This window comes from Erpetoichthys calabaricus, chromosome 2, assembly GCF_900747795.2.
Source record: "Erpetoichthys calabaricus chromosome 2, fErpCal1.3, whole genome shotgun sequence".
Taxonomy (NCBI): Eukaryota; Metazoa; Chordata; class Cladistia; order Polypteriformes; family Polypteridae; genus Erpetoichthys; species Erpetoichthys calabaricus.
In genome coordinates this window covers 307,684,415-307,708,039 of record NC_041395.2, presented here as the reverse complement: position 1 = coordinate 307,708,039, position 23,625 = coordinate 307,684,415, and the positions used below count along the sequence as shown (strand labels likewise).

General features: G+C 38.1%; 1 protein-coding gene across 1 annotated transcript in view; it reads left to right on the top strand.

Moving 5' to 3' along the window:
• The first annotated feature begins 248 nt into the window (after positions 1-248).
• Positions 249-23,625, top strand: part of cfap58 (cilia and flagella associated protein 58) — a 57,359-nt gene continuing 33,982 nt past the window's right edge. Inside the window, exons 1-6 of the mRNA XM_028795860.2 lie at positions 249-392; positions 9,188-9,469; positions 10,125-10,273; positions 13,522-13,678; positions 22,245-22,439; positions 22,647-22,784. Coding sequence (XP_028651693.1) covers positions 384-392; positions 9,188-9,469; positions 10,125-10,273; positions 13,522-13,678; positions 22,245-22,439; positions 22,647-22,784 — 930 coding nt within the window. The 5' untranslated portion in view covers positions 249-383. The remainder of the gene's footprint in view (positions 393-9,187; positions 9,470-10,124; positions 10,274-13,521; positions 13,679-22,244; positions 22,440-22,646; positions 22,785-23,625) is intronic.

Sequence of the window (23,625 nt, the reverse complement as noted above, 5' to 3'; positions counted from 1 at the left end):
TAACATTTGTGCAAACATTTAGACTGCATATGAAAAGATACACTTGCAAGATTTTTAATCGCTGCTTTGTGCGCTTTGCTTAACATGAATCTGTGGAGCGTTCTTGACGCGCAGTCCTCATTTAAACGTGATTGGCTTCTTTCTGGAAACAGACCAATGAGCAAACGGAACTGCGCACCGCTTGGAAGATCTGCGCAGGCGAATGACACGTGACGTCGAGCTGGAAAATGAGAAGGTGCGTGGTCGCTAGGATACCGGAAAGACGCGCCTTTTGTTTCCCGGAGCTCAAGGCAACAGCGAGCCCGACTGGGGCAACTATAATTCCGTATTAAAGTGCGTCTTTCGAGTTTCTTAAGTAAATTAAGAAAAAGAGAAGGGGCAAAATGACAGAGGTAAGCTATTCGAAATCTGTTAAAAATGTCAAAAGTAAGTTCTAGAATGGCCAAAGCGGCGCTGTATGTTTCCAACGGGCCCATGCTTTCCCGTTTATGTGTTTGTGGAATGTGAGATTTGCAGAATTTAACTAATACCTGTATTTAATTGTACTTTTCTTGATGGTGGAATATTGTTGAAACTCTTTTCACAGATCTCCTAAAATTCAAGATAAAACTATGCACATAAAATACCGATTCAGGTTGTTAGGTTTTGTAACACAAATAGATTTCGTTCTTACATTTTTAATTATTTTAATAAATAAAGAAAATCATTACATATGGACAAATTCATAACAATTTCACAAACTGCTGCGTTGACAACAGCATTTTTAATTTTAAACGAGTCAAATGAGCTCCTCACTTCGTAGCCGAACAGAAAGTTTAAAAAATGAAAATCGACGAGTAAAAAGTTATGACTTCCAATTAAGTAGCTATTTAAAGCTGCCGTAACTAACGGGAATTTTCGGCATGTATTGTTACAGACAGAGCAAAGGAGGAAAACACCCGTAGTAATGAGGAAAACGTGTGAACTCCACTCAGATATATATGACCGTGATACGAACCCACCACGGAGGATCTGTGAGGCAGCAGCTGTAATCACTGCGTTCACACAAATTATACATACATTATTATGTCGTATTGTATTATGAAAACACAGAAAACTATTTTGCGAGAATGGGTGCTGTCTTCAGAGTGATTGCACGTGGGCCCATCTGGGTTTGCACCAGGCTCCCCCACAGTCCAAAGACCTACAGTAAATCGGGCCGTGTGTGTGTTTTCCTTGTGATGAATGGCGTGTGCTGAGGTTGTTCCTGCCTGTTTCAGTTCTTCACTGGGGTAGGCTGCAGCTGCCTCCTGACCTGGTTAAGTGGGTTTAGAGGGCTCTCTCTTGCATGTGGTCCATCGTTAAAACACAGAAATACCCTGTACAATTTCATTAGTGCACTGTTTCAGATTTAGCTTGAGGTTATTTCAGGTTGTATATTTTGTACTGTATACAATATTTTCCTTTTTTACACGTCAGATAGCCACTCTTGTTGTCAAACAGATTCTCAGTAATCAGCATGAGCGGAAGGGTAACGCGTGTGTGCTCAGAACTTAAGCCTGCATGTGTCTCCTGCACAAACTGCAGCGTGGCAATCTGAGCAAAATCACACATCATACTCACCCCTGTGATATAATATGCAATAAATAAATAAATATGTGTGTGTATATATATATATATATATTGTGTGTATATATATATATATATATATATATATATATATATATATATATATATATATATATATATATAGGATATGATGTAAATATGTAGCAGTACAGCTGCGAGTCTAAAAAATAACTGCAATTATCGTTCATGATTCGTCTGGCCTCCTCAACCCTACATGTCCTACACTGGACCACAGACCTAATGTAATGTAGCAGTGTACTGCTGTTGAATTACAGCAATTTCCTGGTTTTTTAAACATGTTAACTGTAGTAGTTCTGCAATTTAGTATCCAGTAATTTACTGTAAGTTTACTAAATCAATTTTAGTCAAAAGACAGCAAAATCTGTAACGTAATAGTTAAATGATTAGCAATTAGGTTACCACTCATGTTGCTGTTAGACATACAGACTGTCAATTTTATAAATTGATACAACATCAGTATTTATTAAAACTATTTCTTGGTGTCTGGTGGAAAAGGAACACTTGCTTTTGTGATGAGGGAATGCTGCAGGTTCTCTGGATTATCAAATAAAAAATGAAAGAAAAAAAACACCAATAATCATCTTCTATATCCACAAAAATATCCTTCAGCACACAGAGAAGTAAGTTTGTTAGCCATCTTTAAGTTTTTCTTTCCTCAGTACAAAGGTGAGGGAATTATCTGGAACAATTTACAGTGTTGCTGCAATGGGGGCGTTACTTATGTAAATATGCAAATTTAGTTTTCCGTGACTTTACAGCAATACAGTTACTCATAAAAGTAGTCTTGCACCATGAAATAATTAATTGATAAACACTGCTAAAAATTAAGCATGTGTATTTAATTATTTAAAATAATTGTTTTAATTGTTTACATTACAGTATTGCAGATTTTGGACTGTAAAAATACATACTTAATGTAATGTATTCTTGCAGGATTTTTTTTTACATTGTATTCACTTATTTTCCTCGAAATTTACATCAAGTAGAGTTTTGAAAGTTCCTAAACTCTTTCTCCTGTCCACCTCATTACTTGGTCTCTTATTCCTTGTGTCACTGGTTCTCTGTGTGAATGAAAACTTTGTAATGTTTGTATGGTATCATACAAGTCTCATCAGTGTCCCTGCAGGCAGGATTTCATTTGTAACTGTCTTCTTACCACACAAATAAGTGAAATGCTATGAAAATGCACAAACTAAAAATGTCCCTCAATGCAAAGTCGACCAGTCCCAACACAGTTTTACAGTGATTTGCTGTCTTATCACAGAAGATGGCTTAGCCTGCGATGATTACACAATACATTTTATTATTACAGCATTTTATTGTGAAAAATTACAGTAAACTCCAATGAAATGCCGACAATTCCCATTAGTTTGATGATCTACCGTGCAGGTTGTAAGACTACTTGGTGATGTTAGGAAGAGAATGAAGGATTCACACAAAACTTGCATTTGGGCTACCCTATGATACACAGACTGAAGCGTCAGGCCCTGAATATGCTGCAGATTGCAGAGTAACATGGAAGCTGCCCACGCTTTCTCCAGGGATCACTTCTATGTAACAGGGGCTCATCAGGAGAGTCATTATGATCGAAAAGGGCCATCAGGTTTTGGTCTATGGACCTAAATGGATGAAATGATGCTGCCCATTTTGGATAGTTCCTGGATGGGGCCTTACTGGGTAGTTTTGGGGTTTAGGTTCAACTGCCATAATTGTTACACTGGACTGGCTGCCAGGAAAAAGACAGTAAGGGGGCATGGGGTTGCTTTAACAACAGCCACAGGCAAGACTATTGGAATGCTGGGATGGACCCATGTAGCTATTTGTGTTGGTGGTCTTTGCTGTACTCTGTGTGGCCAGGATTATAGACTCCTGTATCCAGATTTTGGACTTCATGGAGATGACTGGAGTCCAATTTGACCTACAAAAGTGGACTTTGATGTTCCAGAATGGAATGACTTTAAAGCCGTTGAGCTGTGGTGACCAACTACCCAGATGTTGTAGCCAAACCCAACATCCATTTCTAGTCATATTGACAGAGCAAGTGTAGACCTGAAGGCCATTCACAAAGTGTAGAAAAGGAATAAAGGACTGACTGTTATTCAGTAGCATGAAATTTAGGAGCTCCTGAAAGAATTCAGAGACCATTTTGCTATTTCAGCACAAGAAGTTGGCCACATGCACTTAGTGCAGCATCTGATACATATGTGCACTACACCCCCATTCGACAACAGTCTTGGCTGCAAACAACATCATAATGAAAATACGAGAGGCAGGTATTATTTAACCATCTGAGTTCAGCAGGTTCTGCCTGGATTTAAAGAGTGGATGCTGGATGGTGGCACTGGCATCCGAGACAAGGGAGAAGAAAGCTTTTACAACTGACAAGGACTTGTGGTATTTCCAGGTCATGCCCTTGAGAATCTGCAAAGCAACAGACACTTTTGAAAGGTTGATGGACAGAGTATTGGGTCATATGCCTTAATGACTTGTCTATTTGGACGATCTAGTAGTGCGTGTGAAGACTTTTAACAAAGCTTTAAGAACGATCTGGAATGTACTGACAAGGCTTTGGACGGCCATTTTCAAGCTCCACCCTGACAGGTCCTATTCATATATACACTGGCCGTTACTGTACGCTATATTAGAGCAGTGGTCCTCAGTCTTGTTCCTGGGGACCCACTGTGGCGGCAGGCTTTTGTTCCAACCATCTTCTGTTTCTAATTGGACTGCTAGCCTAATAAGGAGATCAGTTACTACCCAGTTTCTGTGTTTTGGATTTAATGTAAAAATTACACAACTACGTCTGGTAATTTTTTATTAAAATGTACTAAGCAGTTATATGGGAAATGTATTTTTTTTTACTTTTAACAATATTTTCATCCTGATTTTCATGATTCTTTTCCAGGTTTTCTGGTTATTTAATCCATTATTTACTAACTAGTGGGTGTGATGCTAAAGTGGTTGCAGCTTTTCATTGTTCAGTGCTGTCTTCCCAGGTGTTTGTTCTGCTTCATTGTAATTGTCATTATTAGGATACAACAAAAGACTACACAAGCTACACAGAAAACAGTCACAATAATAGAAAAGAATAAGTTAAACATTTAAAGATATTGAAAAATTGTACTATTCTGCTTTTATAAATGTAGAATAAGAGAAAAAAAGACCAGCTAATTAAATGAGATCAATTATTAGCACTGATTGTGAATCTGTTTGGAACAAATGGCCTCTGCCACAATGGGTCCCCAGGACTGAGTTTGAAAACCCCTGTATTAAAGCATCTTTATTTACAGTATTGTGTACATGAAAGACCTACATTCTGACTTAATACTGAGTTATTATCTTTAAAAAAGTCATAATGTTTATGCAGTGAAATACTGTATAGTGTTTTTATATTCTTACAGGGATACCATAATGCTGTATATCTATTTCCGTTATTTGTTCCCTGGTGTTTGCATTGAATTTTAAGACAAGTTTGGGTTGTAGTACTAAACCATTGCTACTAACAGGGCAGTGCTGTGAAATGATTGATCCACAGTTTGTTTATCTGAACCTTACAGGCTATGCAGTTTTATGAGGTTTTGTCAGATTATGCAAAACAATATTCAAAATACTGGTTAAAAACAAATAGGAAATGCCGTTATACTTTGGAGCAGGCACTTTATTGATTAATAAGAAAGACCACCTTATTGTTCACCAAGGTGACACAGTGGTCATTGTTCTGAGATTGAACCCCACACCCGTACAGTGTCTGTGTGGAGTTGACATGTTGCTCCTGTGTCTGCTTGTGAAAGTGAGTTTTTCCACTTTCCCATAGGCATGCAGGTTAGGTTAATTGGCATGTCTAAACCGGCTCTAAGGGTCGCTGCTGGTATGTGAGTGGGCAATGTAATGAGCTGATGGCCCTTCCATGTTGGGTCCTGACTTGTGTACAGTTCTGCAATATAGAGTAGGCTCCAGCAACCTGTGGCTATTAATTGGACGAAGCAGTAAATAAAACAACTTTTTTAATCATTTGCTAAATTCAAATTTTCTTTACACAGTACCTTTTAAAGTGAAAAATATTAGTAAAACATGAACAATTTGACAAAGTGAACAAAACAAGCAAAGCAATGAAGCACTAAAAATTGCTGTATATTGGGACAATGTTTGTTCTGACAGCCACTATGGTTACTGGTTTACATGAGAACAAGTTTCATCCTGCTTGTAACTAGACTTCTAACCTAAGTGAACACATTCTCACTCTCGGCTGAACAAACGCCAAAACAGAATTTGATCAATTTTCCCAAAGGACTTTAGCAAATGTTTGTACTCATTACTCACAGGAACAGATAAGGAACACTTAAGCTTTAAGATGCATCTTTTGCATTCATTCACTGCCTGATCGGCCTAATTAAGAGTTTCTTGGGCAAGATCATATCCTGAGAAGGCACACCACCACCACATAGACAGGATGCCAGACCATCCCAGCAAACTCTGGCACACATATGCACATACAGACATACATTCACTTGCTCACACCAGGTCAGGGTGGCCTTACCTGATAACCTAAGGTGTTTGTCTTTGGGATGTGGAACAGAAACTGTGGAACATGCAGAGTACTGACCTGAACAAAGGGAGTGCAAGAACATTACAAGTAGATGATGACCAACAGCAGGATCGGAATCCAGAAGTTCATGTTATTTCTTAAGATTCACACTCCTTTTTCTTTTCATGCTCTTACTGTGTAATATGTACAGTCGTGGCCAAAAGTTTGGAGAATGACACAAGTTTTGGTTTTCACGAAGTTTGCTGCTTCAGTGTTTTGAAATCTTTTTGTCAGATGTTTTTTTGGTATACTGAAGTATAATTACAAGCATTTCATATGTTTCAAAGGCTTTCATTGACAATTACATTACGTTTATACAAAGACTCAATATTTGCAGTGTTGGCCCTTCTTTTTCAAGACCTCTGCAATTCTTCCCAGCATGCTGGGCCAAATTCTGACTGATGGCAGTCCATTCTTGCATAATCAATGCTTGGAGTTTGTCAGAATTTGTCAGTTTTTGTTTGTCCACCCGCCTCTTGAGGACTGACCACAAGTTCTCAATGGGATTAAGGTCTGGGGAGTTTCTGGGCCAACACTGCAAATATTGACTCTTTGCATAAACTTAATGTGAATGTCAATAAAAGCCTTTGAAACTTATGAAATGCGTGTAATTATACTTAAGTATACCATAGAAACATCTGACGAAAAGATCTAAAAACACTGAAATAGCAACCTTTATGAAAACCAATACTTGTGTCATTCTCAAAACATTTGGCTACGACTGTATTATCCATTTTAATATCAATTTTATTATTTAATAGTGAGGAATTGTTAGCCTGTGTTATCCAAATTTTGACATTCCTGTTGTACATGACCATAGACACCACCTCATCCCCAAGGAACTTTATTTTTTCCAGGAATGCTGTCATTGGAATTTTCGTTTTATATTCTTTTGTTTTCAATATTGTAATATTTTAATTCTTTCCATATCAAATAGTCACATTAAAATTGTTTTGTTTATTTTTAAACTTTAAGTCTTATTTTCTATTTTACTGTTTTTTTTACGTTGTTGATCTATGTTATAAGTTTTTGTGCCTTATGGTCATCTTTTTCTTTCAGCTGCTCCCGTTACAGGTTGGCACAGTAGATCATCTTGTTCCTTATCTTCCTGTCATCTACATCTTGTTCTATTACACCCATCACCTGCATGTCCTCTCTCACCACATCCATAAACATTCGCTTAGGCCTTCCTCTTTTTCTCATCCCTGGCAGCTCTATCCTTAACATCCTTCTCTGAATATACCCAGCATCTCTCCTCTACACATGTCCAAACCAACGCAATCTCGCCTCTCTGACTTTGTCTCCCAACTGTCCAACATGACCTGACCCTCTAATGTACTCATTTCTAATCCTATCCATCCTCATCACACTCAATGCAAATCTTAGCATCTTTAACTCTGCTACCTCCAGCTCTGTCTCCTGTTTTTTGGTCAGTGCCACCATCTCTAACCCATATAACATAGCTGGTCTCACTACCATCCTATAGACCTTCCCTTACACTCTTGCTGATACCCGTGTGTCACAAATTACTCCTGACACTCTTCTCCACCCACTCCACCCTGCCTGTACTCTCTTTTTCACCTCTCTTCCACAATCCCTGTTACTCTGTACTGTTGAACCCAAGTATTTAAACTCGTCCACCTTTGCCAACTCTACTACCTGCATCCTCACCAGTCCACTGACCTCCCTCTTATTTACACACATGTATTCTGTCTTGTTCCTACTGAACTTCATTCCTCTCCTCTCTAGAGCATATCTGCACCTCTCCAGGGTCTCCTCAACCTGCTCCCTACTATCGCTACAGATCACAATCTCATCAGCAAACATCATAGTCCACGGGGACTCCTGTGTAATCTCGTCTGTCAACCTGTCCATCACCATTGCAAATAAGAAAAGGCTCAGAACCGATCCCTGATGTAATCCCACCTCCACGTTGATTGCATTTGTCACTCCTACCGCAGATCTCACCACTGTCTTATGTCCCTCGTACATAACCTGTACAACTCTTATTGTACTTCTCGGCCACTCCCGATTTCCTCATACAGTACCACAACTCCTCTCGAGGTACCCTGCCATATGCTTTGTCCAGGTCCTCAAAGATTCAGTGCAACTCCTTCTGGTCTTCTCTATACTTTTCCATCAAAACCCTCAGAGCAAACATTTTTGTAAAATGTGTTAGTGCTTTGAGCCTTTAGTCAGTAAAGAGTGATATACATGAGTCGACTGACCATTAGAACATTAGAACAATCTAGAGAAGAACAGGCCATTCAGCCCAACAAAGCTCGCCAGTCCTATCAACTTAACACTTCTAAAAAAAACATCAAGTCGAGTTTTGAAAGTCCCTAAAGTGTTACTGTCTACCACACTACTTTGTAGCTTATTCCAAGTGTCTGTGGTACTCTGTGTAAAGAAAAACTTCCTAATGTTTGAGCAGTGTTTACCGATAACAAGTTTAAGAATAAGTTCCTACCATAAAAGCAGTTGTTTGACACACAGAATTAGAATATATTGTCATTTGCACCAGTGTCTACTGTTTCTTGTTATTTGTATTAAAATAATTAGAAGCCATTTAGGGTACACACTTCTAGTTATACTAGTACTATGAGTCTAATGCTTTGACAGCAATGCATGGCTCCTTCCTGTTTAAACAATTTCGAGCACTGGGATAGCTGAAAGCAAATCGCCCACTAAAGTTTATTTCTAATTCTACAGGGCAAACACAGAATGGTCTTCTCTCATTTGTCAAAGTTCTTATGTTGCTATGGTCTAATGAGTCTAATTAACCACAGTAATTCCTCAATTGATTTTATGAGTCTTGCAATAATTAATTGTCTGGTACAAAAACTAACGCGGTGTGAAGTTTGTAGACCATCTTACTAAGGGGTTTACAATTAGAATTCTTTGAAATCTAATATACTTTGCTAAATTTATCATTGCAAATGTGTATTTCTGTATATTTTTTCCCTTTAATAGGAAAAAGCAGAGAAATCAGCAGCTGATGAAAATGCATATGATGTCCTTGAAAGGGAATTTCAAGAGGTTCTCAATGAACTTGTGGGAGACAAGAATTTGGAGAAATTTAGGGCAGAATATGAGAAACTTCACAAGGCCCTAAAAAAGTCCCATGAGAGTGAAAAAAGGCTCATGGCAAAATGCAGGGAATTAAATGCCGAAATAGTGTCCAATTCTGCCAAAGTAGCTACAGCAATGAAGTTATCCCAAGAAGATCAAACCACGATTGCTTCACTTAAAAAGGTATTTTTTATTTCATTTGCATTGTATTTATATTAAAAAATCATTTGTGATAATTTGGATTCAAAGTATTTCATAGTGAACAAAACAATATTAAGCAAGTCAAAGAGATTCAACTCTTGGGTTCAGCCATTCCAGACATCAGGACATGAGAAGACAGGAAGACATAATATATGTTTAATAAGAGAAGCCTTAAATTAGTTACAGGGAGTCCAAGAAAAAGATCATTAAGTTGGTGGTGACAGTAGAGCACATTAAGAGGGGAAAAACACGGCAGTCTGGTGGGGCTCAAGTTTGAGGGACTCAAGTGCAAAGTCAGATGATAAATTAATATGTCATATAAACAGTGGAAGAATATAGAAAATATTGAAGAGTACCTTATACTCATAAAGTTGGCCCAGACAGTGAGGAGAAGGGCTTGTGGAAAAGAAGACATGGAAAAGAAAGGATGAAAGAGAGCAGTATAGCGACTAAGAGCAATGTGAAACAGGGGCCATGGGGATATCCGGCAAGGGGCTATGGACTGAGAGAAGTAGGTTTCAGGTTACAAGCATATTATTTATTCTTTCCTGCCATGTGCCTTAAATGTTACATATGTGCTTAAAATGTAAACTGAAAGAGTGATGATATCCAATCTAATATGCATCAATTTCTATAGGAGATAGAAAAAGCTTGGAAAATGGTTGATTCAGCTCATGAAAAAGAGCAGAAGTCTAAAGACACCATCCAGACCTTAAAACAAGAGATTGCCAATCTGTCTAAACAAATCGAGCAGGGGACTGGCTTATCCATAGGCCAAGAGCACAGGTCAGTATTGGTCTGGTGTTGTTCTTGTATGATCCTTCAAGGAGTTTCTTGTGAACTGATGCCATTGCTGTCTTACCTTGAAGGGGAAAGATTATATATTTAGATGCCATTTTAAGTGATTTTATTGAATCATTTTCATAATCCACTTATTCATTTCGGAGGTAGTGGGAGTCAAAGTGTATTCTGGCATCAAAGAGGCATTTTATAAAGCACCTCAAACATTGAACACTATAATAGCAGACTTTATAAATCAATTAAAGAGATGACAAATGTTAACCTTTTGTACGTTCTGAACAAACTTCAAAGGCAGATACATGGATTAATAGTTTTCAGAGAGCAATGTCAGATGTCCAGATTAGGTATATCTCATTTATCACTGCCACCTAAACCCAACACAGACATATGCAGGACACAAGTGCAAACACACGCTTTTATTTTGTCTTTGTTTTCCCGTGGGAAATGCCTTCCCCTGTTTCCCACCGGTACAGCACAGTCACAAAGACACGAAACACAGTCCAGCACCAAATACTTTTCTTCTTCTTTCTCTGTTTTTCTCCACTCCTCCTGGCAAGCTTCGTCTTCTCCCACCTGACTCTGGCTCCCGGAGTAGTGGCTGCTGGCTCCTTTTATAAGGCATCTGGAAGTGCTCCAGGTGCTCGTTGACCTACTTCCGGCAGAACTTCTGGGTGTAGTGCTGCAAACAAGGACTCAGCAGTTCTTTAGGCACCCCCTGGAGGTGGCCGCAGGCCCCAGCAGGATTGAGCTTCCATGCTTCAAACTCGTGGCACTGCTGTACACTAGGGAGGTTGCCTTCCATTGCTCCAGGGGAAGTAATGGTCTGGATATGCTCTCACCAGGGCCGGATTTATATGAAAAGAGGCCCTAGGCTATTCCACTTATGAGGTCCTTTCACCTTCCATTTTTAAGTTTGTAAATTACATGAGAGATAATAAAATACATCATTACTGTGATTAACCAATACATTTTTATGTTTGTTTATTAGTCATATGCGTAGAATTTCTCCTTATTTTCGGTTCAGTGTTTTAGTGTTCACTGTTTTTAGAATAGTGTAATTTTAATTTTGCTAACAATTTGAATGTAGGCCCCTCTTAATCTTGAGGCCCTAGGCTGAAGCCTAGTTAGCCTATAGGAAAATCCGGCCCTGGCTCTCACCCCCGTACCTTCCATTATAAGGGCATCCTGGCTGTCCACCACAATAGCAAATATTTCATTGTTTTCTTTCAGAGCTTAATATCTAATAATTAATATTTTGGGAATGATTGCAAAATGTAGAGGAGGTTTATATAGTGAATCTAGAATATTAATCATCTCTTTAAACTCAGAATAATGCTAAAACCAAGACTGTGAAGCCTTATTGGGCTTTCTTATACAGTGTCAAACAAGAAGTAGACAACCCCAGGTTTGGCAGGTAACTACCATCACCAGAGCCCTTATACTGCCTCCCAAGCGCACACGTATGACAAAATTAAATTTCCTTGACCATCTGGTGGAGGTAGCTTTCACTCCTGCCATGTGTTATGTCATGGGTACCATAAAATTGGCAAGAGGATGGTACTGTTGTAACATTTGTGTTCAATAATGCAGCCTGTCACATGGGATACAAAACAGGACACCCTTCTTTATTGGAATATCCCACAGCACAGAGAACCAAGTTAACCAGCACACACTTACTTTACCTTTATACAATAACCTAACAGATCACATTAGATTTACACAAATAGAACATTTTGAAATTACTGTTACCTCATACAGTACATTTCTCAGAATAGAATAAAGTTACTAGTTTTTAAACCACAAGGCTGCTGGTTTAGTTCAAGTCTCTGACTTACTCTGCTGCTGCATTCTCATGCTATCCAGCTATGCAGAGCTACCAGTTGTGATATTTCACCTTCCCAGTTTAGTGCATTCACATGGGTTTTCAATTGGAGTTTTTGGAAAAACACATGGTTGCTGTTGCTGCTGCTGTTGCTGTTGCTGGTCTGCAAAAGAAAATGAACAAACTAAAAATATTCAATGTGTATCTCTTCTCTCCAAATGAAATTTGAACATAAAATGGAAGTTGTGGCTTACCAGGTTACATTTATACAGTTGACTAAGGTGAAAAGTTTCCCCTTATCTGAATATAGCAGATGAAGTGAAAGATGACCCAAAGAGATTTTTTCAGTATTTTAGTAGTGAAAGAGCAGTCAAGGAGGAGGTTAGGCACATCAGGAATAGTAAAGGGAATTAAAAAATACAGACAGTGAAATAGGAAATGCTCTAAATTTGCATTTTTCTGAAGTCTTCACATGTGCCACATCAAGATACTAAGAAAAGAAATAGAATAGAGGAGGATTTGTAACGGTTTATAAATATTGTATTACTTTAAATTTTATACAAACGACTAACAAACAGAGATGCAAAGCAAAGTCTTTACATCAAGTATTAGTTACTTACATAAGGACATGCACACTTATGCCAATAAGGCAAAGAATATTTTAATCGTTATTTCCAAAATGATTTATTTACCTTTTACACTTCTTATATATAAACGTCTACACGTGGAAGTGTGTGTGTATGTCCGGCTCGGAAGTGAAAGGTGGAGTCAGGGTAAGGGTCCACCTCCGAGGATACACAAGCAAGGCCAGCATGTCTGCAAAATGAAACCTCCAAAAAAAGACAAAGTCGCTTAGCTGATACTTTTCCTCCTGCCGCTAATGCAGAAGTGATGCGAGCATGTCGGCAAAGCGAATCCTCCTAGGAGAGAGATGCCCAGAGTAATTCCTTTCAATTACCTGACATCTCTACATTTCAATTTTTTTTTCTGACGATTTCAATAGTTTCTAGGACCCCGGGGTTTTTACAGCACAGGCTTACACAGCTAGTACTGTATATTTTATCAGTTAAAGAATCTTACTGGGGGGTAAAAAAAGGTATCACTTGATTTGCCTTTGATTCAACAAACAACAAACGTTATTATTTTGATATGGGTATATAGACTTTTTGATTTTTCACTGTATTTTTATTTGATTAAATATAACTTAAAAGCATTCAAGACTGTTTCTTTTCAAACAATTGGCCTGTTGCATAAATAATTGGAATAGACAAAAACACAGAAAGTATTATTAACAAATGGTACACATATTCAAAAAATATGTATAAAAATAATAAATATAAGTGAGAATAAAAAAAAATTGAAATTAATTTGTGAATATTGCAGCAACAATATTTCCTTTTTCATTTTGAAGTGTAAATGATTTATTGAAGATCAAGGAAGACCTCACAAAAGAAAGAGATGAACTGCTAAGTGAAGTTGTGAGTTTACGGGAAAATTTAACGAAAAGCGCAGTGCAGCAGCAACAAATTGAAGCACAGAAAGATGAAGCCAATGAAACCATAGCACAGGTACTGCACTTTTTATAATAATTTAAATTTACCTGAAATCTTATTTTCAAATCCAGTTTATGCCATGTAGAACTTTCCTGAAAGTACACCACTGTTTTAATAGTAAAAATAAAAAGATTATTGTAAAAATATGTGACTAAAAGTGTATTTACAGTGTCGGGGCCTTGTCTACTATTTAGGTGAACTAGATGGTCACTTAGACGGTCAAAATCTAGTGAGCGGGAGCAATATGTTTCTACACATTACAAACCCTGACTTACAAAATGTTGTACTCAGTATGACACATAGGTGAAGCTACTATCCTGCTCCTTCGACCACATATATGTTTATCTGTGTACTTGAGACACATAGGGAACCTCTCACAGCTCATTGATATAATATACTTATACAGTATCAGCGCACTTGAAACACCACAAGGTTGCAGGTCTGGTTCCATTACTTACTCATTGTAGGGTGCTAAATCAACCTAGAGAAAGAATTGTTTTATAAACTTAAAAATAACTTTGGATAGAGGTATTTTTTAAATATATGCAATGTTCAAAATGATATACACACAAAGCAATACGAAAGGAAACTAAAACAACAACAACATTTATTTATATAGCACATTTTCATACAAAAAATAGCTAAAAGTGCTTTACATAATGAAGAAAAGAAAAATAAAAGACAAAATAAGAAATTAAAATAAGACAACATTAGTTAACATAGAAAAGGAGTAAGGTTCGATGGCCAGGGTGGACAGAAAAAACAAAAAAAAAACTCCAGAAAGCTGGAGAAAAAAATAAAATCTGTAGGGGTTCCAGGCCACGAGACCGCCCAGTCCCCTCTGGGCATTCTACCTACCATAAATGAAATAGTCCTCTTTGTAGTTAGGGTTCTCACGGAGTCACTTGATGCTGATGGTCATGCAGACGTCTGGCTTTTAATCCATCCATCACTGTTGGAACATCACGGTGCTTTGAGTAGATGCGCCACCACCAAAAGGACACCGGAAAAGGAAACAGAAGAGAGAGTAGGGGTTAGTACAGATTTTAGAGCCACCATGAATATTTATTATAATGAATTGGATATACAGAGTATCAGGATTTAAATTACAGTGAAGTTATGAGAAGGCCAAGTTAAAGTAATGTGTTTTCAGCAGTTTTTTTAAAGTGCTCTACTGTATTAGCCTGGCGAATTCCTGTTGGCAGGCTATTCCAGATTTTAGGTGCATAACAGCAGAAGAACACCTCACCACTTCTTTTAAGTTTTGCTCTTGGAATTCTAAGGAGACACTCAGTTGAGGATCTGAGGTTGCGATTTGGAATATAAGGTGTCAGACATTCCGATATATAAGATGGGGTGAGATTATTTAAGGCTTTATAAACCATAAGCAGAATTCTAAAGTCAATCCTGAATGACACAGGTAACCAGTGTAGTGACATCAAAACTGGAGAGATGTGCTCGGATTTTCTTTTCCTGGTTAGGATTCTAGCAGCTGCGTTCTGCACTAGTTGCAAACAATTTATGTCTTTTTTGGGTAGTCCTGAGAGGAGTGCGTTACAGTTATCTAGTCGACTGAAAACAAACGCGTGAACTAATTTCTCTGCATCTTTCAATGATAACTTTTGCTATGTTTCTTAAGTGAAAAAATGCTGTCCTAGTGATCTGATTAATATGCGATTTAAAATTTAGATTACAGTCAACAGTTACCCCTAAGCTTTTTACCTCCGTTTTGACTTTTAATCCTAATGCATCCAGTTTATTTCTAATAGCCTCATTGTATCCATTATTGCCAATCACTAAGATTTTGGTTTTCTCTTTATTTAATTTGAGAAAGTTACTATTCATCCATTCTGAGATACAAGTTAGACATTGTGTTAGTGAATCAAGAGATTCGGGGTCATCAGGTGCAATTGATAAATACAGCTGTGTGTCATCAGCATAGCTGTGGTAGCTCACGTTGTGCCCTGAGATAATCTGACCTAATGAAAGCATGTAGATTGAGAAGAGCAGCAGACCCAGGATAGAGCCTTGTGGAACACCATATAGGATATCACGTGTCTTTGAATTATAATTACCACAACTAACAAAGAATTTTCTCCCTGCCAGGTAGGATTCAAACCAATTTAAGATGCTGCCAGAGAGGCCCCCCCATTGACTAAGGCGATTTCTAAGAATATTATGATCAATGGTGTCAAATGTGGCACTCAGATTTAAGAGGATGAGAACAGATAAATGGCCTCTGTCTGCATTTACCCGCAAATCATTTACTACTTTAACGAGTGCAGTTTCTGTGCTGTGATTTGTTCTAAAACCTGACTGAAATTTATCAAGAATAGCATGTTTATTGAGGTGCTCATTTAACTGCATAATGACTGCCTTCTCTAGAATTTTACTTAAGAAAGGCAGGTTAGAGATGGGTCTATAATTTTCAAGAGCAGAGGGGTCAAGATTATTTTTCTTAAGTAGGGGTTTAACTACCGCAGTCTTAAGACAGTCTGGGAAGATCCCCATATCTAATGACGAATTTACTATGTCAAGAACATTATCAATTAGCATGCCTGATACTTCTTTGAAAAAATTTGTTGGGTATTGGGTCAAGGGCACAGGTGGAGGGTTTCATTTGAGAAATTATTTTATGTAAATCAGGTAAATCTATCCTAGTGAAAGAGTTTAATTTGTTTATAACGGAATACTGGGGTTTAGGAGGATCCTTAATGTTGGGGAGATATACTATGTTATTTCTAATATCATTAATTTTTTGATTGAAAAATACAGCGATAGCCTCACAGGTTTTACTGGAAGTACTTAGGAGGCATTCCATTGAGTTACCTGGGTTTAACAGATGATCAATTGTCGAAAATAACACTCTGGGATTACTAGCATTGTTATTTATAATCTTAGAGAAATAGCAGCGCCTCTCAAGACGTTATTGTATTCTGTTATTTTAACTTTTAATATTTCATAGTGGATAGTTAGTTTAGTCTTCCTCCATTTACGCCCAGCTCTACGGCATGTTCTCTTTAAATCAGACACTCTTTGGGTCTTCCATGGTATAACAATGCTAGAGAATTTTTTCAGGTGCAACTATGTCAACAGCAGCTCTCACCTAAGTATTAAATATTTCCACCTCACTATTTACATTATCCTCGCTATTATAGTTGGCACTATAAACGGACTGATTGCTTAGAATGTTTGTAAGTTTTAAAGCTGCTGATGAGTCAAAGAAGCGTTTTTTAACAATATGCTTCTCATGAGTGTTTTCTATCGTTATTTCTATATTAAAAAGTAGAAGAAAATGGTCTGATAGACCCGTATCAATGACATGCTTTATATCAACTTTTAGTCCTTTAGTAATTACTAAGTCTAACGTATGACCTGCTTTATGTGTTGGCTGATTAACGAGCTGTCTCAAATCAAAAGAGTCCAAAAAAAATCAAAAAAGAATGAAAGACATCTGTTGCATCTGTTTCCATTAAATGGCTACTCCAAAACATCATTCAAACAATGGTTACACAGAACCAAAAACCAAACTTCAGCAAACAAGTGGCACCAACCCGATGTCCCATTCTACTTATCACCGCGGCGTAACAGAAACCAAAGTGCGTATCCTCGCCAGATCAGGCATTAAAGTAGCGCATAAACTGGGAAAGCCTCAAAAAAAGCAAGAAATCTGCGTCTGAGACACGAAACGCAGTATACAGCGTACTATTCAGTGCATACCCAGCTGTATACGTGGGACAAACATCTAAGACACACACAACACACATAAAAGAACATCACAATACTGTCAGAAAGAAGGACTAACGTTTTCTGATATATGCGCATGCCAATTCAACTGGACACACATTTAACTGGGACACGATGCAAGTAAGTTTCAAGGCAAATACTAAGAGTGCCAGAGAGCTGGCTGAGTCATGGCTATCAAACAAAAACTCCATCAACAGACACTTGGGCATGAATCCAGCATATGCAGGCTTATTAAAAAAGCACATCCAAGTAATAAAAAAAGACTTTAAGATCAATACCCTCCAAACCCCACCTTTCTAATCAACCCCTCTTACACCCCCCCCTTTCTCATTTGCTATATAATGCCTTTAATTTGTGAATGTTTAATCATTTTCCTCTGATGATGACACCTGGTAGGTTGTCGAAAGCTCAGGAATAAAAGACTATTTTAAGATACGTGACTCATTTTCTCCCTTTGTGGATTTCTTGCTGTAAATATGCAAACTGTATCACAGACCTTCGCTTCTATATATATATAATGTGATATGGATGCTATATAGCACCCGACCCAACACAGACTCACACTGAGGCAAGTGTAAAACACTAAGAAGTTTTATTTTTCTTCACCTGTGGGGCATGTCTTCCCCATGAACCGCACAGGCAATACACAGTCCCAAAAGCACTTTAAGGCAACACAAAACACCTTTCTGGCACCACCACTCCTCCCGTCTAGCTTCGTCAGCCACCTCCCGACTCTGGCCCTAGAGTAGTGGCTGCAGGCTCTTTTTGTAGCCCTCCCGGAAGTGCAGCCTAATCAGGCCAATTACCACCTGGAGCACTTCCGGGAGGGCTGCATTCCAGCCCACAGAGGCTTGTTAAGCTGAGCAGCTCCTCTGGGTGGTGGCCACGTAGCCCAACAGGTCTGAGTCTTGAAGTCCCACATCTGTGGCCCCGATGTAACTCAGGAGGGCTGCCACCACGTGTTCCGGGGGATGTAGAGTGCATCCCATGGCTGCTCCCCCAGATCCAGTGTATATATCATATATATACAGTAATCCCTCCTCCATCTTGGGGGTTGCGTACCAGAACCCCCCGCGAAAGGTGAAAATCCGCGAAGTAGAAACCATATGTTCATATGGTTCTTTTTATATATTTTAAGCCCTTATAAACTCTCCCACACTATTATAAACATTTCCCGCACAATTATACAGCATAAACCCTTTGTATTCTCTTAGATATTAGGTAAGATTCGTTGAAATTATGTATGTAAACACAGTTTATATACAGTAAAACTTAAATATTATTTTAAAGATATCGAGCGTCTCCGATATCACATATGTTACAGCCATTACGACAGACAGGCCACCAGCAATAAATACGTACAATGCAAGAAAAATTGTATACAGTAAAATGTGTGTACAGTGACACTAAACTATGAACATGTAATAAGTACTGTACGTAGATAATTAATTATGGTTACTCACCAACAATGACACGACGACTTGTCCGATAACGATGAGTTTAATTTTACTGCACAACAAAGGAGAGCGTTACAGCTCTTCTAAAGGAGCCTCTTCAGGCGACTGTGTAGCACTGCCGTTGTTCTTCTTCTGGCAGTCTTCAATCCAAATCCCTAAAGCAGATTCCATCCAGACTACTGCCTTATCACGTCCACTTGCAACTCGTTTTGCGCCCTGGTTAAAGTACACTGCGGCTGTAGATCTTATATGCTTTTCCTCCTTTTTAAATAAAAAGAATCGTGAACTCATGCCGTAATGGTGTCCTGCAGCGGTATAGCTGTTCCCATCCTTCAACATATCCAAAACTTTTACCTTTTCTGCAATCATTTGCATCTTCTGTTGGCGCTTGGACACGGCCCCTGAAGCAGTAGCAGGAGCACGTTAATGCTGAATGAGTGAGATGAGACTTCCTGGTTAATGCAGCACTCCGTCGCTGAGCCAATCAGCACACAGGAACTTTAACTGTGTGCTCTGATTAGGTAGCTTCTCAGTCATCCGCCAATAGCGTCCCTTGTATGAAATCAACTGGGCAGACCAACTGAGGAAGCATGTACCAGAAGTAAAAAGACCCATTGTCCGCAGAAACCTGCGAAGCAGCGAAAAATCTGCGTTATATATTTAGATATGCTTACATATAAAATCCGCGATAGAGTGAAGCCGCGAAAATCGAAGCGCGATGTAGCGAGGGATTACTGTATATATATATATATATATATATATATATATATATATATACAGTATATACAAATTCAAAATGCCAAGCAAAGCTATTGTTTGAGTGGTAAAATAACTATTAATATATGGAGATAAAAAAGAACTTTATATTAAAAATGTGTTGGATAATTGAAATATTGCCTTTCTCTTCACCAAGTCCCAAAAATACAAAACCCGTTATTTGAAACACATTGTTATAGCTTTATACATTTACATTGAATATATTCTTTTTATGGAATATTCCGTAGTGATAACACAATACAGGTTACAATGTTCTGTTTTCTGACTACAGTGCTTCTTCTGTTATGAATATTTCATGCACTGTTTCATTCATCTCACTGTGTTTTGCTTTGCACATTTATTATACTGGCTATTATAAAGTTATTAACTGAAATATGGGAATACTTTTTCAACACAAACCTAAAGTGTGTTTTTATGTAACTGTAAAAGAAAAGATCCGAATAGGCAAGTGAAATTTAGTTAGTTGCTACACTGCCATGTCCCAAACTGCTCTCAGTGAAGCAAGCAAGCATAAAATACATATAAAAACTTCCTTGGCATATTTAAAAGAAAGCCATGATTTATGCAGTTCACTAATTAATAAAGTGTAAGTTTTTAGCAGTCCATCGAATTTGATGTTAATGTTAAAGTTCAGGAGTGGAGCCCTGGCTCACGTGATAGTTCAGTTCCTGGACTTCATCAAACCAGGTCCAGCCAAACATCATCACATTATTCACAAGGATCCGGGAGAAATTACAAACCAGTTTTTAAACTAGCAGCGTCTGTGACACACAGGGTTACACAGACATGATTCACAGAATGCTCAGTGTACATTTCAAGTCATTGTAGTACATCCAGTCAGCATCCGCCCTAATAAATAGCAGGCAGTAGCAACACTTCTCAATGAAAATCTTATGTATTCTAGTCTAGCATTCCCATTAATTGCAAGAAACCCAAAGAAACATCTACCCTTACTCTTGCAATTTCCACGACAAACTCTTTATTTAATTATTTTTCAGTGTTTCGTTCAGAAGTTTTTATATATACAGAATTTTATTTTATATGTATTTTATGATTTTCTGTGAATATGTTATTAGTTTTTTCAAAATTTTTATTAGTATTTTGTGTTTTTTCATGGCCTCAGCCACATAATTACAGTTGCTTAGGCAGTTGCTAACACACGACCAGAAGTGTGTGATGTCACAGACAACTTCCTTTTTAAGATGACAATGCACTGTAGCATCCAGGTTTCTGGATTCAAAAACAAATCTTTGTTCTGTTTTTACTAAGTGCTGATCTTTTTAAGGAGTCAGAATCTTGCTTATTATTTCAACTATGACTATTGATTAATATTTGGGCTTCAGTATCTTAGATGCCTGCTTATTTTGGACGATGATTTCCTTGTACATATACATGTCCATTCCATTCCCATTATTTCTGCTCTTATTTGTTCATCACTGGCAGTACAGAGGGTTATGCTGGGTGAAAAGCTCCCAGTTAGATCAAAAGACATGGAAGCTCACTTTCTCCATTACCATAAGCAAGGCAAGGCTGGATAAATGCAACCATTGCCATATACATTTATTTTGTTTAGTGCAATTATGAGCATGCATTTTATTTACTGAAAAACAAAACTTAACATATAAAACAAAACAAAATAGATAGTTTTGGTAGACACATTTTCATTTTAATCCAGTGTCATCTTTAGCAAGATCTTGGAGTTATAAACGGTGGAATCTTATCACATTAATCTCCTGATTCAGTCAGTTCATGCTGTTCTCATTAACACTAGAATTCCTGAAGCCTACGAAAAAACTCGTAATCCTGGCCCCCCTTAAATCCCTTCACACCTCTACCATTAGCGTCTTTTGTTTTGTAAATGTGTCGATCAACACAAGTAGCAAGCAGCCTGCTGTCCCATCCCCCGCCTTGACGGAGCTCAGTTCGTGGGCAAAAAGTTCTCCCAGCTCACGCCAAGGCTCCTTATCTGCATGTGTTGTGCCTGGAGTTGTATAGGGTAAATAATACAGTATATTGTTATTTGGAATACATGCATTTCATGTGTGTTTCGTGTCTACAAAGATCTTAATAAGTGTAGGATGAAAGGAAATGCAAGAAATGCTGAACACATCCCTAAGCAGAAACTTTTTCCATGTTATACTAATAATGACGAAAAGTGTATAATGTGTGAAGATTTTTGTCCAAATATCAAATAAACACTTGCACTTTTATTCAAGAATATAAGCAAAGGAAAAAAAAATTGATTTACATGTGGCTATCAATGAGTTAAAAACTCAAGCTCAAATGTCAATCGACAGGGAGTTTACACATGTTCTTGAATGGAGTAGAGGTAAGAACTGTTGCCTTATAACCCAAAGGTAAATTCCCTGTCAATATCTATTATCTAACCAGCTTAATATTATTTAGGGATGTAGGGGGGATGAAGCTCATCATCAGCAGTATCAAATTAGACAGTAACCCAACCTAAAAGGGGCTATATAAATAGTATTTCTTATCTCTGCATCTGACTGTTTTTTATATTTCAACATTACATTTACTTCAGGTCGTTGGCTTCATTTAAACATAAATGTGTTACTTGAAAACCTTTTTTCCACCCTTAGCTCCAACAGGATATCCAAATGAGGCAAAATGAGTGTGCACGGGAAACACGGAGAAAGGAGAAACTGGAAAAAGAAATGAAGCAGCTGCAGGTTGAACTGGATGCCAAGCAGGCAGAGATCAAAGGGCTGAATCAACACAACCAGAGGAGTAAGGATGACTTGGCAAAGCTGGAGCAGCAGTTGCGAGAGCAGAAGGTGGGTCGGACAAATGCTTAAGAATTTTAAACAAAAATGTCATTCATTCAGCGAACAAGACGTTCAGTACACTGCATACAATTGAAATCTGATTTTGACCTTGAATGTCTTGTGAATTAGGAAGAGGCATCTACTTTATTAAAATGAAATTATTTTTGTAAACATTGTAATTTTCAGTTTGACACTATTTTTATTTTTACCTTGCAGATTCTGAATGAAAGAGCTACAAAAGATTATGAACAGTTACAAGTTCGAAATGCAAAAATTGCTCAAGAAAATGAACAAAATGTTCTGACTGTTGAACAACTAACACAAGAAAATCAGCAACGGTCCCTTGAGCTTAAGGTAAGTGAAAGAAAGAAAGAAAGAAAGAAAGAGAGAAAGAAAGAAAGAAAGAAAGAAAAAAGAAGGAAAGAAAGAAAGAAAGAAGACTTTACATTGAGGGGATGAGTATGGAGCTTCTGGTGTTCAATATGAGTGTCCATGTGAGCCTGAAAGTCTCTTCCATCTTTCTCGAATCCCCTTGAGGTCTGTCAAAGAACGTATGTTTCTTCTCAGCTTGCTGCCACACCGAGCCTATGGACATTTTCCTTCTGCACTGCCTGTCAAGAGCTTTCTTCCCACTGCTATCACAATTTCTCATACATCTTGTAATGGCTGCTAAATGATTTATGACACCATAACATATTTTTAAACATTTTCAGGGATTTCTCTATCATTTTGATTTCAGACTCTCCCAGAACCCCCTGCATTTTGCACCTTGGCCAGAAGGGTTTTTTTAGGGCTTGGCTAGAAATGGCCTCTAGCACTACATGGGAAATGACTTTCATGATTACAGTTAGGCCTTGGGACCCTGGGACTATCCTCCCAGGACCCCTTCTAGAGGACCCAGGTGTCTTTGCAAGGGCAAAGCAGCCCAATATCACCTTCCCATTATCAGATAACAGGCACCCATATATGCCATAATGTGTTTTCCTTGCTGCCACTTATTGTTCTGAAGGACTGTTCAATTTACAGAGTCCCCACTGTCCTTCTGTTACCCAGGGCTTCCTCTGTAAACAAGGGTGTTGATCTGGTAAACTACGCCAGTACGACCTCTTCTAGGGTGAGTTATGGCCCATTCCCATTCTGTACAGTGTACTGTATATAGCTGCAGTCCCAGCCAAGTCCCAGGCCCTCCACAAGA